This window comes from Sturnus vulgaris, chromosome 4 (genome assembly GCF_052056855.1).
Source record: "Sturnus vulgaris isolate bStuVul1 chromosome 4, bStuVul1.hap1, whole genome shotgun sequence".
Lineage (NCBI taxonomy): Eukaryota > Metazoa > Chordata > Aves > Passeriformes > Sturnidae > Sturnus > Sturnus vulgaris.
In genome coordinates this window covers 48,918,298-48,932,241 of record NC_142246.1, presented here as the reverse complement: position 1 = coordinate 48,932,241, position 13,944 = coordinate 48,918,298, and the positions used below count along the sequence as shown (strand labels likewise).

Here is a 13,944-nt window from a genome sequence, read left to right as displayed (position 1 = left end):
TAGATTTTAGTTTGTCATTGGGGTTAGCCAGATGAGGTAAGAGTTATCAGAGAAGTATCCAGCAAAAAGCTGTGAAATCTTTTTGCCCTATGTCAGCTGTATTCAAACCATGAATGTCTCCTGTTAAAAATCTGGAGCAGAGGCGGTGGGGAAACCCAGGAAGTCATGGCAGAGTGTGAGGTTATGTTTATGGCAGTGTTCCAAGGAGAGAGTAAATCCAGCTTTACAGCTCCTGCCACATGCTGAGCCTGCCACAGCCGCCTATTGCAAAGCACGGTCAGGTATCAGCTCATTTTGTGCGCTTGCATTTGTTTCAGAAAAACAGTGATGGGTTAACAAGGTACTTGCAGGCTTTGCATTGGATTAGAAGTTGCCTGTCCTCAGAGTGAAAATACAAAGGTGGTAGAAATTCCTATAAAGTATATTTGCAGTCGCCATAGAAATGCAGTTGTGTGCCAAGGCCTGATCTGGATCAAATTTTCTGAGGTAGATGTGCCTGAATTTGATAACGATCACGGATCCTGGACCTGCCAACACTGACAATATGCTGTGGTTATACACCTTTATGTTCTGCATTTCTTTCGTAGCACTTGGATGCAAAGCAGCTTTCTGCAAGGTGAGGGAAGTAGTTTTGTTGACACAAAGCTTTTGAGTTTTCCATTCTTGTTAAGGAAACCCAGCAGCTCTGTTGGTGACAGGTAGTCGGGTGTGTGTCACCTGGTCGGGACTTTCTGATCACCTTAGAGTGGTAAATGCTTTGTAAAAAGATACAGATGGTAATTTGCACTTGCTTCCAATAGGAATTGTGGGAAAAGCTGTGTTTAGTTGTCTCTCTCTTATATGATCTCCTGTTGTTAATATGTTCTCTAACACATAATCTGCAGACCTGGGGTAGGTACTAACATAGACATGGATGTGTAAGAGAGATATAACAGCAGCAAGCCCTGCAGAAGGAAATCTGTGAGTGGGGCATGTTTCCACAGGTAAAAGTCAGGGGCTGCAGGACCCCAATCTGTGCTAGTGGCAGGCAGCCTAGGCAGACCACAGGGACCGAGGTGTCTTTACACACGCCGGCGCCTACATCAGCATTGCAGTACATTTGTGCAAGGTGAAATATGGACGAGGCATCTCAAGGGCCCTTCCTGCCCCCTGCATACTCTAAAGGTTTCCCTGAGTAGGAACTGAGCTGTTGCCTTCCACAGCCATTTCCAGCAGCTCTGAAGTATATGCTCACATACAGCTCAGTGTGGTTGAATGAGAGGTCCCCAAATAAAAGCCTGTGAATAGAACAAAACAAAAAGCCCAAGAGAGCAAGCAGTAAGGCATAAAAGCTCGTAAGAATTGAGCTTGGGTTTCTTTTAAGTTTTGTTTCATACAGTAAACCAATGTTTTCTATGAAGAGTGATAAAGGGCCTTTCTCACTCTAGATCTCCAGGGTAATCGAGGTGGTTTGTTCTGTCAGTCTACAAACAGCAGTACACAATAGCATTGCCAAAGGTGAAAACTTCTGCAAGTGTTTTTCACTTAAGGATTCGTTAAGACATAAGAAAGTATTTTCATGGTTAATGACTACGGTAGATGCATCTATTCAATAGCTTATCTGTTGTGAATGGCCATGCAACACTCCCTGACTTTACCCTTTTTAAAAAGGAAATAAGATGCAAAGTAACTATTATATTCTTAAGGAGCTTGGCAAGCATTCGTGCTGTACTTCAGCTCATCCTCTGAGATAACGAAATGCCTACCAGCCCCATTTTAGATAGGGGAAAGTAAGGTGATTGCTATCAAATGCCAGGTTCTTGATAAAACCATGCACTCATTTAGAACTTAGATTGTACTTGCATACTTGGAAGAGTCTAGAAATACCTTGATCAGGCCATATATTTCTTCCATCAGCTGGACATCACTGTTCTGAAGAGGAAAGAGTGGGGTTGAGGAAGATACATTCACTAGCATCTGTGGTGGAGATGCAGAAATAATGTCAACGATCATTATAATAGCTAAGGCAGAGCTCCTGTGACATTTCTATGCATTGCTCTGCTCTACATTCACTAGAAAATTCTGCAAGTATGTTCTTTCAAGAAGGATGAAGAAGTTACAAAACAAAAAGTGGTATTTAGCATCTCTATTTTTCAAATGTATTATCTATAGCTGTTTAACTGGTAGGAGTTATCTTTTCTATGATGAAAATCCATCAGTAGCAGCTTTAAAAGTAACTATATTAATATTTATGTATTGTATGAGTGTTGGGATCAGTCTTTGAATTAACCTGAAGCTTCCAGTCTGTGAGTACCTGTGTATTTAGATGTTTGCTTGATGCAGTTATTGGCACATAAATGTTAGCAAGATCAGGGCAGATTAACATACAGTGTGTCATGGGGATAGATGCTATTAACTAAAAAGGGCACATCATGAAAAGGCATTTAAAGAATAGTTCACTGTCTGTTAGGTTTTGGGCAGATTGCTGGGTTTTGTTAATAATTGTATGCCCAACTTGTGCTTTCTGTGAAAAATGAGCTTTAAAAGTGGTGGGTTTCCTGAAGAAACCAGAGATCACATTTGCAGTGCTCAGTGAGACAATTCATGACTCAAAAAAGCACCTTGTCTTACAAATTATTGCATATTAACTCCCTTACAACTTTGGCTGTGAATGGGTCAGCTGCGCTGGTAAATGATTTGCACAGGCTTCAATTTAAAATGCACCAGGGGCCTACCTATGTTATACAGTGATTCAAATCACACAGCAACCACAATACACCGCCTCAGAGCTCATGTCTGAGCCCTGAATGTCGTGTGTATTCTCTGTCTAGTGTAGTTATCAGAAATAAGTAACACCAGTAGTGATCCAGAAACCAGCAAAATTATATAGATTGTTGGAAAGCTACTATCCCTTTGCGTACAAATCAGAGGCAACTCATCCACCTTTGCTCCATCTCAAGCAGGGCACCTTTCCTATCCCATCCTCCTCCCTGCTTGCAAAGCACACCGTTCTTTGCTGCATGGGCTGCCCATGCTCTCAGCGTCTTGCACCTCCCACCAGGTGTAAAGATCCTCTGTGCCACTCCCCAGTTCCTTATTTGCTTTGTGCTAACTTTCTATGGACTACAATGCAGATCATATTTTATTTCACTGCAGAATGTATTGATCCATGGAGCAGCTGGGTTGCTAAAGTACAGTAAGGCGTAAAATTTCAAATTATTTCCTGAGTACAGGAGATGGCTCGATGAAAGTTCTCCCCCCTGTACTCTGTGATGAGAAGTCACGATCTAATAAATACTTCTATTTTCTCCCACGCAAATTTAGGCTCGAGGGATCTAATTCTGTTAACTTGTGCTGCAATAAAGCTGGAGTTATTTCTTGAACTTATTGCAGTGTCTGTCAGGCTGGGAAAGCGAGCTCATCTTTTCAGAGCAGAATCCATTTTGTGGCGCAGTGTTTGCACAGCACTTAGCACAACCAAGCCCTGCCCTGGGGCTGGGGACTTTTAGGAGCTACCACAGCAGAACTAGGAACCGCAGCCGGAGGGAAGACTGGGACACAAGGAGGATTACGGATCCTCCTCTGAGCATATTAGCAAACATTTTATTAATTGGGATACTTTGCATTGTGGGCCGCACAGCCCTCAATTCATACAGCTAATCCATGCCAAATCTTGAGGTGCTTGTGTCCCGGAGGAAGCAGTTCAGGTACAGCCCTTCCTCAGTTCCTGCTTTATTAACATATTAGCTCAGTGCCACAGGGGTGGGGTATTTGTACCGGTATGTGACACCCTGGAAAGGTTTATTTGTAAGTATTGGCGCTAACAATAAGGGCATTCTTCTGTCACCTGGTGATAAGCTTTCTTCCCTTCCACCGCGGTCACATGGGAGCTCTCTGTAGTCCTGTCAGCACACACATAATTAGAGCGGTCTGTTGTCAACGAACTGAAGAAAGAACCTGCGCGTTCAATGCAAATATGCTCTGTACCTTATGGAACGGAAAATGATCAAAGATCGAATGACCTGATTACACGGAAGTCTCTGATGCAGATTTTATAAGCAAACCTGTTGCCCAGGAGTACGGGTGCAAGGTCATTCTAGTCCTGCAGCGTTTCCCTCCTGGGTTCAGAAAAGGGGCTTTTTTTATGTGCTGCTCACAGCCTTTGCACGGCAAACCCGCTCCTGAGCAATGCTGCTGTTATGAGCCTCTCAGTAAAAGAAAAAAGAAAAGGTTTTCCTCGAGCCCTTCTCAATACTTTTGTATTTCAATGCCCAACTTGATTTTCAGTGGTCTAATTCGCACCATGTTTGCACCATATTGTTGCAATGTATGAACTCTGTTAGTTCACCCCGTGTGGTCCCTCACAAAGGGAGGGGCCTCTGGAGTAAAACTCTTGTGTGCTGACTCACGTGATGCTCTTGGTCTGCTCATAATGTTACACTCCACATTTCCCCACTTCTTGTCCTATTTCAAGCTCCCTCACTTCCATGGATCCAAGTGTCTCAGTGCCCTGCAGCCTTCCCAGCACCTGCAGTGGACGCAGGGGTGTAGTGAACAGAGCCAGAGCCGACAGCGTGAGGAGAGAGAAGAAAGCTGCCACGGCTGCCTGCATTTCATTCCCAAATCCAGCTGATAAAAGCCAGTGTACATTCCCGTGTATAATAGCTAGGTTATCTGAGGGTACAGGCTATCTAAGGACTTGCTTTCACAGAGGAATAATTTATCCAGGGTGATACAAGACTCATGTTTCACATGCGAAAACACAGTAATTCTGTAATTTGTTTGTTATACCTTGATAACTTATGCCTTCACCAGTCCCTTGTGCCAGGCAAAATCCTCATATCTGCACAGTGCAAGTGCAGAACTCGATTTCCTTTGTCATCTTTCAAATCCTGCCTAGGTAAGAGAAAGGTTTGTAACTCACTCTACACACCAGCATCACTGTACTTATTCCTATATTCTGAGCTAGTACCTTTGGTCCCACGTGGGAAGCATAGGATGGGGAGAAATCTGGGTCCCCACACCAAGAGCAAATGTAATATCCAATCAGAGCGTCCTACCTGGGAGGAAGGATAGATAGACCTCTTGGAGCTGCTCACTCTCTAGGCATTAAAACCAGGGAGATTTATGCACAGAGATCTTGCAAGCCTGCTGTGGCTGTTCCTCTGGTTGCTTGCTGTGGGTCCCTGTAGAGAACAAGTAAAATGTAAGTAATACTTCTCCATTACCTCTTCAAAGATTAAGGTTTGAAAATTAAAGTATTAAGTTACTTTTGAAAAAACCTTTAGAAAATGCTGTATTTTAGAAAATGAGGCATCCTGTCAAAAGTTATTAATAGAGCTTGTAGTTGATGCACAAAGAGAGCAGCAAACTTTTGATACATTAAGCGAGCAAGCAGCAAACTTTTTGATACAACAGGGACTAGCCAATGAGCTTTATGAACCAGATGTGACGATTGCCACTCTCAAAACCCTCTAAAAGCAAATGCCTTAGCTGTCACGGGGGGCTGTGCTGCAAAAAATCTTCACAGTGCTGCAATCTCTTGCCGTCTGTGCTGTCCTTCGCTGTCCTGGCTGCTCCAATGAGACTGCCTGTGCTCCCCGTCCCACTCTGGTCCTGCTGCTGTGGCCCTGCTCCCTCGCTGGGTCACTGGACTGCTCTCAGACAGACTTCCCTGGAGAAAGACCCATTGCACCCGCGTGGATCTCCCCCATCGCACTCTATAAGCCAGAGCTGGATCCATGGTGCTGGTAACTCCTTTTCTGTGCTTCTTTTAATCATTCTGGCATTACTTTTATGTTTCTCTCTCTTTCTTTCCTCTTTTATGAAAAATAAAATTGCATTATCCCTTTGGATCCCAACATTTAACCTCATTTGTGTTTTAATCTGGCTTTCAGCTATGTTTAGAACCTAGTTCCTTTCTGCAGTTGAGAATTGAGGCAAACCTGCCTCTCCTCCCTTTAAGCAGATCAAAACAGTCCCCCAGTACCTCCCCTGGGCCTAGAAGAGAGCTGCTGCATTTGCACATTGCAAGCTCTGTTCCTCCATGCTCTCACCACATTGTGGGATGTCTCCATCTGGGGGACAACTTTAGACTTCTCTTTAGACTTGCAAGAAACTCTTTTTGTAAGATATGTGGCTTCTTTGTCCTTGTCATCACATAATGAACCTCTTGTTTCATGCAACTAGAGCCGTGTACTTCAATCCACAACCAAGTCATCTCCAAAGGAATGTCCTCCAGAAAGGCAACTCCTGCAGATAGCTGACATCACAGAAGTATTAATTACAAACATTGCCTTCTACTTTTTATTCTTATGTCTAGTAAAAGTGCCAGTTAGTTTTTTGTAAACTGGGCTTGGTTTATAATGCAATGGTTTAACAATCTATTCAACAGATTATTTTTTCATTTTTCTATACCTGGTATCTCTGAGGACAAATGAGTCAAATTCTTACTGTAGCAGTTAATTCTCAGCGATGTCTTTTCCTGCTAATCCTCTCTTCAACTGTTCCAGGACTGGTACATATTACCAGGTAGGAATGAGTCTGATTATATTCCAGATATGCACTCACTGTTTGTGCATTCATTAAACTTGCACTTACTCCACAAGGATTTCAGCAAACTACTAATGTTCTCAAACTGGTCAAAAGCAATCAGCCAAACATGAAATCATGCGTTTTGGCTGTAATCATCACTTCAAGATTTTGCTGTTGCATTCTACAGAGACAGATATGCTTGAAATGAAAAAGTGAATGTATTGAGTGAAAATGGAAAATTATATTACATTTAACAAAAGGAAACATTTATTAAAAAAACATGTTTTCTATAAGGAAACAGCGTCTAACTGATATTTCTCGTGATTACTTCTTCCTGTTGAGAATAGTTTTTCTTTCCTGGCATTATTATCTATCATGCAATAATGGTAATAGATGAGCCCTGACATAATTCAAGAATTTGATCAGGGTTATCTAATGACACACACTGAACGAACAGCCTCTCAAGGGATTGTGACTTCCAGCCTAAAGTGAAATACAGTGGCTTTATTTTGCTCATATAATGGCCTCCCCTGCCATCAGTATAAAAGATTAGAAAGTTCTTTTGTACAGCATATTGTGTTTATCTTAAAATTCCATCTGATATAACATCTGCATCTGAGACAAAACTACACTTCTGAGATCTTCCTCTCTGTGCTTTCTCAGGGGTTGCCTTAAACTCTTCGCATACAGTTACATGCATGCAAACATTTTCACACCCAATCTCAAGAAAAATCCTAATTTTGGTGCAAAATTGAAATAGAAATGGATTGTTCATGTGTTTCTTTGTGAATTTATAAATGTGGTTATGTACTGTAAATTTTTAGAAGAAAAACTACCTGCTGGTTTAGCATGTTAGCAGCAGGCAAGGTAGTCCCATTCAGGAGCCCTAGCAGTAAATTTCTCGGAGGGAGCTGTGAAGTGATACTGGTACCTGTTTTGCTCTCCTCCTCACTAAAGGGCAGAGTCTGTAATATTCAGCACACAACACCTTTGGTGGGTGAACTCTGCAGCAGTGCAAGCTCTTGTGCAGTTTATGTGCTCACACCAGCACAAACTCACCAGGGCAAGGTTAAGCCTAAAATTCTTTTGATAGCCAAGGCCTTGCAGAGGGGAGACATCCTCTTCATGTTTCCATTTTATTGTCTCTGTACAAGTTGAGGACAAAATGTTCATGCCTGTGTTTTACACAAACTTCAAGGCTAAAAACTCCAGGCTGGAAAGTGTATCTAAATACAAAAAAGTTTGAGAAAACAGCTCCCCTACTCCTCTGCCTTCCATCCCCCCTCCCAGCTCTGTTTAGATTCTTGGTCCTCACTGTTTAAAACTACTGGTGTAGAGATAGAAGTGCTGTCCCAAAAGCAGCTATTTAAAACTATCTATGGTCACATCAGTCTCACTTGAAAAACCTGGTGGAAGAGTCATTAATAAAAAACCTGTCCTTTCTGAAGTATCAGTGGTCAGCATAATTGTAGAAGGGCTGGGCAAAGATGATACATTGGATTTATTGTATTTTACACCTTTTTTTGGAAGATAACCCAAAGCCCTCTGTCGTGAATGCTGCTTGGCTCCCACAAGTCCAGCTGTGGGTTATCCTCTACAGCCTTGGCTGGTATTGTGTGGGCAAGTTGCACTGTTCTGTGCTCACTGGAGTGCTCATGACCTTACCCTTAACAATCAACTCAAATACCTGCAATATGATCAGTGAGCAAAGCACCTGATACTGCTTGTTATTACCTCCTTCAGTACAGTCTGTACAAGAAGATGACACAAAGGTGTAGCAGTCTGACTGTCAGCAGAGATTCCCATCCTTTGCTGCTGAGCAATAAGAGCTGGTGCTGTCAAAGCTCAGCCTGAGTGATGCAGACTTGAGCATGCTGATGATGTCCATCTTTTTTGGTGCTCTGCACCATCTTGTGGCTAGCAGAAAAACACCAGAATAGCCTCTGAAATCTTCACCTTGTTTTTCTTTTTTGGTTTGTTTTTGAGTTTTGTGTGTGTCTTTCTTAATGAAAAGTATAAATGGTCAGTATACACAGATAAAATTCAGTGCCCTTTTTACAGCTGACATGGATCTCTGCAGGCTGACTTACAGACCAGCAAGTGGGAAGACCATCATTACAGATGACTAGGTTGTGTCCAGGTCCTGTAATGTACATAGATTAACCATCTGCAGAAGAGTCACTTGCATTTTCATGTATTTGAAGCAAATCAGATATCCTGGGTGTTAAGTACTGAAAAACAGTGAAGAATGTTGTTCCAAGAAATGGTTGTTATTGATCATGAAAGGTTTTCCCATATTCTTGAATTCCTTTGTCTCTTTCAAAAATTATTTTTAAACAGAGCTGGAGGATTCATCATCGTTGTTAGTAACATTGTCTTCACTTGAAAGTTTGTCATCCAGTACTTGCAGTCCTCAATTTCCCATGAATAGACTCAACGTTACATTGTACAGAACAAAGGTTATTATTGTGAAGCTTTTTTATGGTAAACAGCCTTTTTCTTTCAGAGAAACACATTTTTTTCCATCCTTCAAATCATAATAGATGTCAGACCATGACTGTGTTTTCAAAGGAGTAGAAGGGCATCAGCTATCCTTGAATTTCAGTGTGACAAGAATCAGACTTTCCTGTGCTCTATAGAAAATTTCTTCCTGATACATAACTTCTAAGCCAGGGGAGCCAGTGATGGGTTATCCCCTTAATGCCAAATGCATGAGTTGCTTTGGCATACCCACATCCACTTTTAGAAGAAGGAGATGGGATGACACTCAGCCTGATTTGGGTTTGCCATATCTTATGCTTCTTTTCCTGCTCTCCATGACCATTTGTCCATCCACGGTCATGCAGGGAAAGTTGGGTGGGCGTGTGAAATTATGAGGCTCCTCACAAATCTCTTCCTTTTTTAAACAGAAAAAATGGCTCCACAGGTGGTGTCCTCAACCTGTGCCACCCCGCTGCAGGAGGATGAAGAAGAGGAAGCAGAAGTCAGCAGACGCATGATGGCCAGGAGGGCGAAGATCATTGTAGAGCTCATGCAGACAGAGAAAGACTACATCAGCGACCTGGATCTCTGCATCAAGGAAGTGATTCAGCCCCTGAGAAACAAGCAGGTGAGCGCTGGGGCCAGAGGATGAGGCAGTGATGCCAAGGTCTCAGCTCAGCCACTTCTGCTTGCAGATAGTCTCCATGCTGGGAGTGGGTCTGGAGCCAGCACTCCAGGACATGATATGTCAGGGCTCTGGTGGAAGGTCAGATATGCTCCTGACTACTTGTGCTGCACTTGTGTAAAGCCTACATTGAGGTACTTGTCCAGAGGTTAGCTCGGATATTACATCCCTGCCTATGGGCTGCAGTAGTAACTTTGAGCTCTCCCTTCTGCTCTGTAGTTATAACCCTTGTTATGTGCCATGGCAGATGTTTACTGGTACTCCAAAATGAAGGTTTTATCCACAATAGAGACTGAAATGGTGTGAACCTCTGCATTAAGGTTAAATTCAATTGTTAAGATAATTTTGTCCATCCTTTCAGACAGCTGTGGTGGATAAATACCATGCTTGACAGGCCAGTGAGGACTTGGGAGATTTGTATTCCACACAAAAGAGGTACATTTAAAAAAGAAGGCTCATAAACTACCTTTCATGGGAAAGATCTTATTAGGCCAATGATACCTATTTTCTTTTTCAGCTGAGACTTCAAAGAGCACCTTTTCCTCAACAGTATTTCAATTTGTAGAAAAGTGATGCTGGGAATAGAGGAGATTGTCCAGAGAAAGATTTGTGTTTGTGAGGCCTGAAACGTAACATTCACAGAGGCTGCATAAATGGCATCTGCTGCAAAAATAGACTAAAAATAATTTTAAACAGACTTTAACCTACATATTCTTTATGTGGGGTTTTGTATTAAAGTGGTAACAAAATACAGGTGCAGAGACCAAAGTGTCTTTAGGTGACATTAGCAGTTCCTCTTAATCTGTGCTGTTAAAACTCCTGCAGGACTTTTTTGCTTTCCTAAAACTCTGTCACAATTTGTTCCAACCCATTTTCAGAAAAACTGGCATCTGCCGACATAACTTTAAGGAGTTCTTGACTTCTTCCTCCCTCACTCATTCATCCACTTAGAAGTTGTCTCCACTTGACTTCCTCTCCAGCCTGGCCAGCACCAAGCAAGAGTATTTATTCCCTGGCTGAACTCGCTGAGATTTTTTGACAAATGTGCCATATTCTAGCTCTCTTTTTCACTCAACTGAAAACATTCTTTTTGATTCTGTCCTTTGCTACTGTGTTAATGTTTGGAATTGTCCACGCACAATGTAGTTCCAAGTACTATTTAGACATGCCAGGGCAGAGGTCAGAAGTCCTGTGCTAGATGTATACAGGAAAAGTAATTTAGAGATTATAGCTGTCTTAATTTAATAACCTCTGCATTTTTGAAAGGCTTTCAGGAACATTATATGTTTTTAATGCTAGCTCTCCAATAAACTACCATCTTGAAAGTTTGTAATGTGTTTAGCAAATTGGTCTAGCAATGAATCTGTTTCATATTTCCAAATGGATAAAACATGTTTTAGCCCCTATAATGCTTATAAAGAAATTAAGTTAGTACTGAAAGTGAATTTCTGATTTTGTTACAATGACATGCAATTTGATCCTCTTGGCATCTGGTAAGCTGCTATGTAAATCAGCAACTCTCTTCCAAATGGAGAGCTAGGTTCAGAGGGTGTCGATATGGGTAATGAAATTGGTCTTGTCTTTGTTCTCAGTATGAGCACATTACCACTGGTTATCTCCAATGGTCCCCGAATAGTAACTATTGCCCTGCTGTGCAATGAAAAGTATGTGTCCTGGAAATCTTTTACTTCCTCTAAAACGAGTAGAGACACAGAACCAAATTTTCTGCTGGTAGAAATTGATACAATTCACTGAAATCCATGTTGTGTGTCCAGGCTCTATAAAAAGTTCTTTAGGTTGTATTGATATCCCAAATTGTAAATATGTTTGCTTTAGTCGAAATTATATGATCTTGACTTTGGACAACTAAATTAGAATGGCACCAGCTATCTAGAAGTCTTTGTACTTGGTAGCTGGCACCAAGTGCCAAGCTCTCAGTTTATGCAGTGGCCTCTGATAGTGAGTGGTAATCAGGGAATCAAACCCACTGTCAACTATTGTTTTCCCCAGTGGGAAAGTAAACAGACATTTCAAAGACAGCTAAGGGTCTTTTCTTAATTTAGATGATAATATTTTTTTCCTTCCTAGGTAAACAGTTTCAGATTAGGGATAGTTCAAAATAAGGTTAAAAACACTTAATAACATACCTTTTGTTAACTGTTTCGACCATATTATATACTAGTGTGAAAACGGTGTTTTTGTCCTTGAAGTCACAAGGAGGATGTTTATATGAGATTTTGCAGAAGTGGTGCTTCCTGGAGTGTTGAACACTCAGGGCATAGCAATAGAAGCTGTGTAATACACAATGTCCTTCTTTATCCTTTGTCAGTAACTGCTTAATGTTTGTATTCCATTAGATTGCTCGCTTTGACGTTGATGGCTTGTTTAGCAACATTGAATTGGTCCATCAACTATCAGCCAAACTGCTGTCATTGTTGGAAGAAGCCACAACAGATGTGGACCCACCCATGCAAATAATCGGTATGTTTACTCTCCTCTTGAGTTCTACAAAGCTATGTGAAAGAATAAACATAACACTCTCCTGGCCTCTACTCTCATCAGACTTAACTAGTACCCCCTCAGAGGCTGGCATGCTAGAAGCTGTCCAAAATCACACAGGAAAAATAACATGTGAAACATGTCCAGTTGCTGTTCTGTACTTGTATGATTATGATGCTTCTTTTTCCATCCATCTGGATGCTGAGGGGGAGGAAGGAAAGAGAAAATGGGTTTAGAATGAGTAAGACCTGTTGCACTGTGTTGTACAATTTACAGCTGAGATCTGTTTCATCTAGTTTGATATCACCTACCTAAATCCACTTGCGCTGACTCTAACTCTTATTTTGCATACTCAGAGTTGTGCCATTCCGGAAAGTATTAAAATTGTTTGGAATAACAAGCATGTCAAACCCCAATCCACCCCAAACACTCTAAAGATATATCTACTGGTGATACAGTTTGTGTAAGAGGGGTTAAATGTGCTTGACAGGGACATGGACAGTAGAGAGAGATGTAATGAATCTGAAGTTTGTAGGGATTAGGGGTATTTTCATCCAGGTTGGCCCTGGATGTGTCACAAAGTTCTGCAGGTCAGGTCATGAACATTAAAGTGTGATCCACGTGACATTCTGGCACAGCTGGAGAGATTTAAGAAGTTACCAGCATGCATCAGCTCTCCCATGACTGCTTTGTCAGTTCAGAGGCACCTTAGGGTGGGCCACCTTAAGGGATCAGGTGAGAATTCTGCATTTGCTTCAGTGAAAAGTCAGACTGTTTCGTTTAAAAAATTGAATAGTCCAGTTTAAAAAGCTTCCATCTGTGATTCAGAGGTCAAGAGAGGTTCTCTCTTTCCTAATCTGACCACATACCACAGGTAACACCTCATGAAAAGTCCCCCTCCTCTCTCAAATAATCAGGTAAAAAATATCAGTTGCCACTTTACTAAGAAACAGGATACTAAAGCATAAGGGGCTTGGGAAAAGTGTTAATCCTAGCATGTCTCAATCTGGTTTGCCAAGGCAACAGCTTAACGTAGTTTGATACGTCTGTGTTGTTTGGCAGTATTTCAGTAAAAGTGCATCATGATGAGTCATACTCTTAATAAACAATGTTCTATTCTAGCAGGAAGTGCCTTTCTCACAGCCAAGAGAATCATTCTATTAGTTCCCTGCCACTTTCAGAAGTAAAAACAATTTCATCCATTAGGGTGTATATCTCCAGAATTAGACAAAGAACCATGAAAATGCATGGGGTCATTGATCACGGAATTAGCTAACTTATGACAGGAAAAAGGCTGTCAAGTAAAGTGTGAGACATTCTTCCAAAATCTGAGACAAAAATAGGGAGAATAATTCCATCACTCTAAGCAGTAAGTCAGTAGGTTTATTGTCCTCTGAAAGTACACCAAAGTAATAATATTATTTTCAGGATCTTCAGTGTAAAAGTTGTTGAAGCCAGTCTATAGAAAAAGCACATACATCATATTCCATCATATTTAATGTATTTTAAAATCTTGCATTGAAGTATCTTACTTTGGAAGGCAACCCAGTCATGGTGAGGGGGTTCAAAAGAACTGATAATTCACTGCTTTGAAAGCAAAACAATGTGGTTGCTCATATTCATGTCTTGTTTTACTCTATGTTCTCCAGACTTTATACTATGTCCACATTGACAAGTGGTAACGTCCAATAGGAGCAGACTTACAGAATGAGAGTTTCTGCTAAGGAGATGGTATCCACACCACACATTTTAAGAGGTCTTACTTC

General features: G+C 41.4%; 1 protein-coding gene across 1 annotated transcript in view; it reads left to right on the top strand.

Moving 5' to 3' along the window:
* Positions 1 to 13,944, top strand: part of ARHGEF38 (Rho guanine nucleotide exchange factor 38) — a 39,677-nt gene that overhangs the window by 1,328 nt on the left and 24,405 nt on the right. The window contains exons 2-3 of the mRNA XM_014878315.2: positions 9,423 to 9,622; positions 12,037 to 12,160. Of these exons, the coding sequence (XP_014733801.1) occupies positions 9,423 to 9,622; positions 12,037 to 12,160 (324 nt within the window). The remainder of the gene's footprint in view (positions 1 to 9,422; positions 9,623 to 12,036; positions 12,161 to 13,944) is intronic.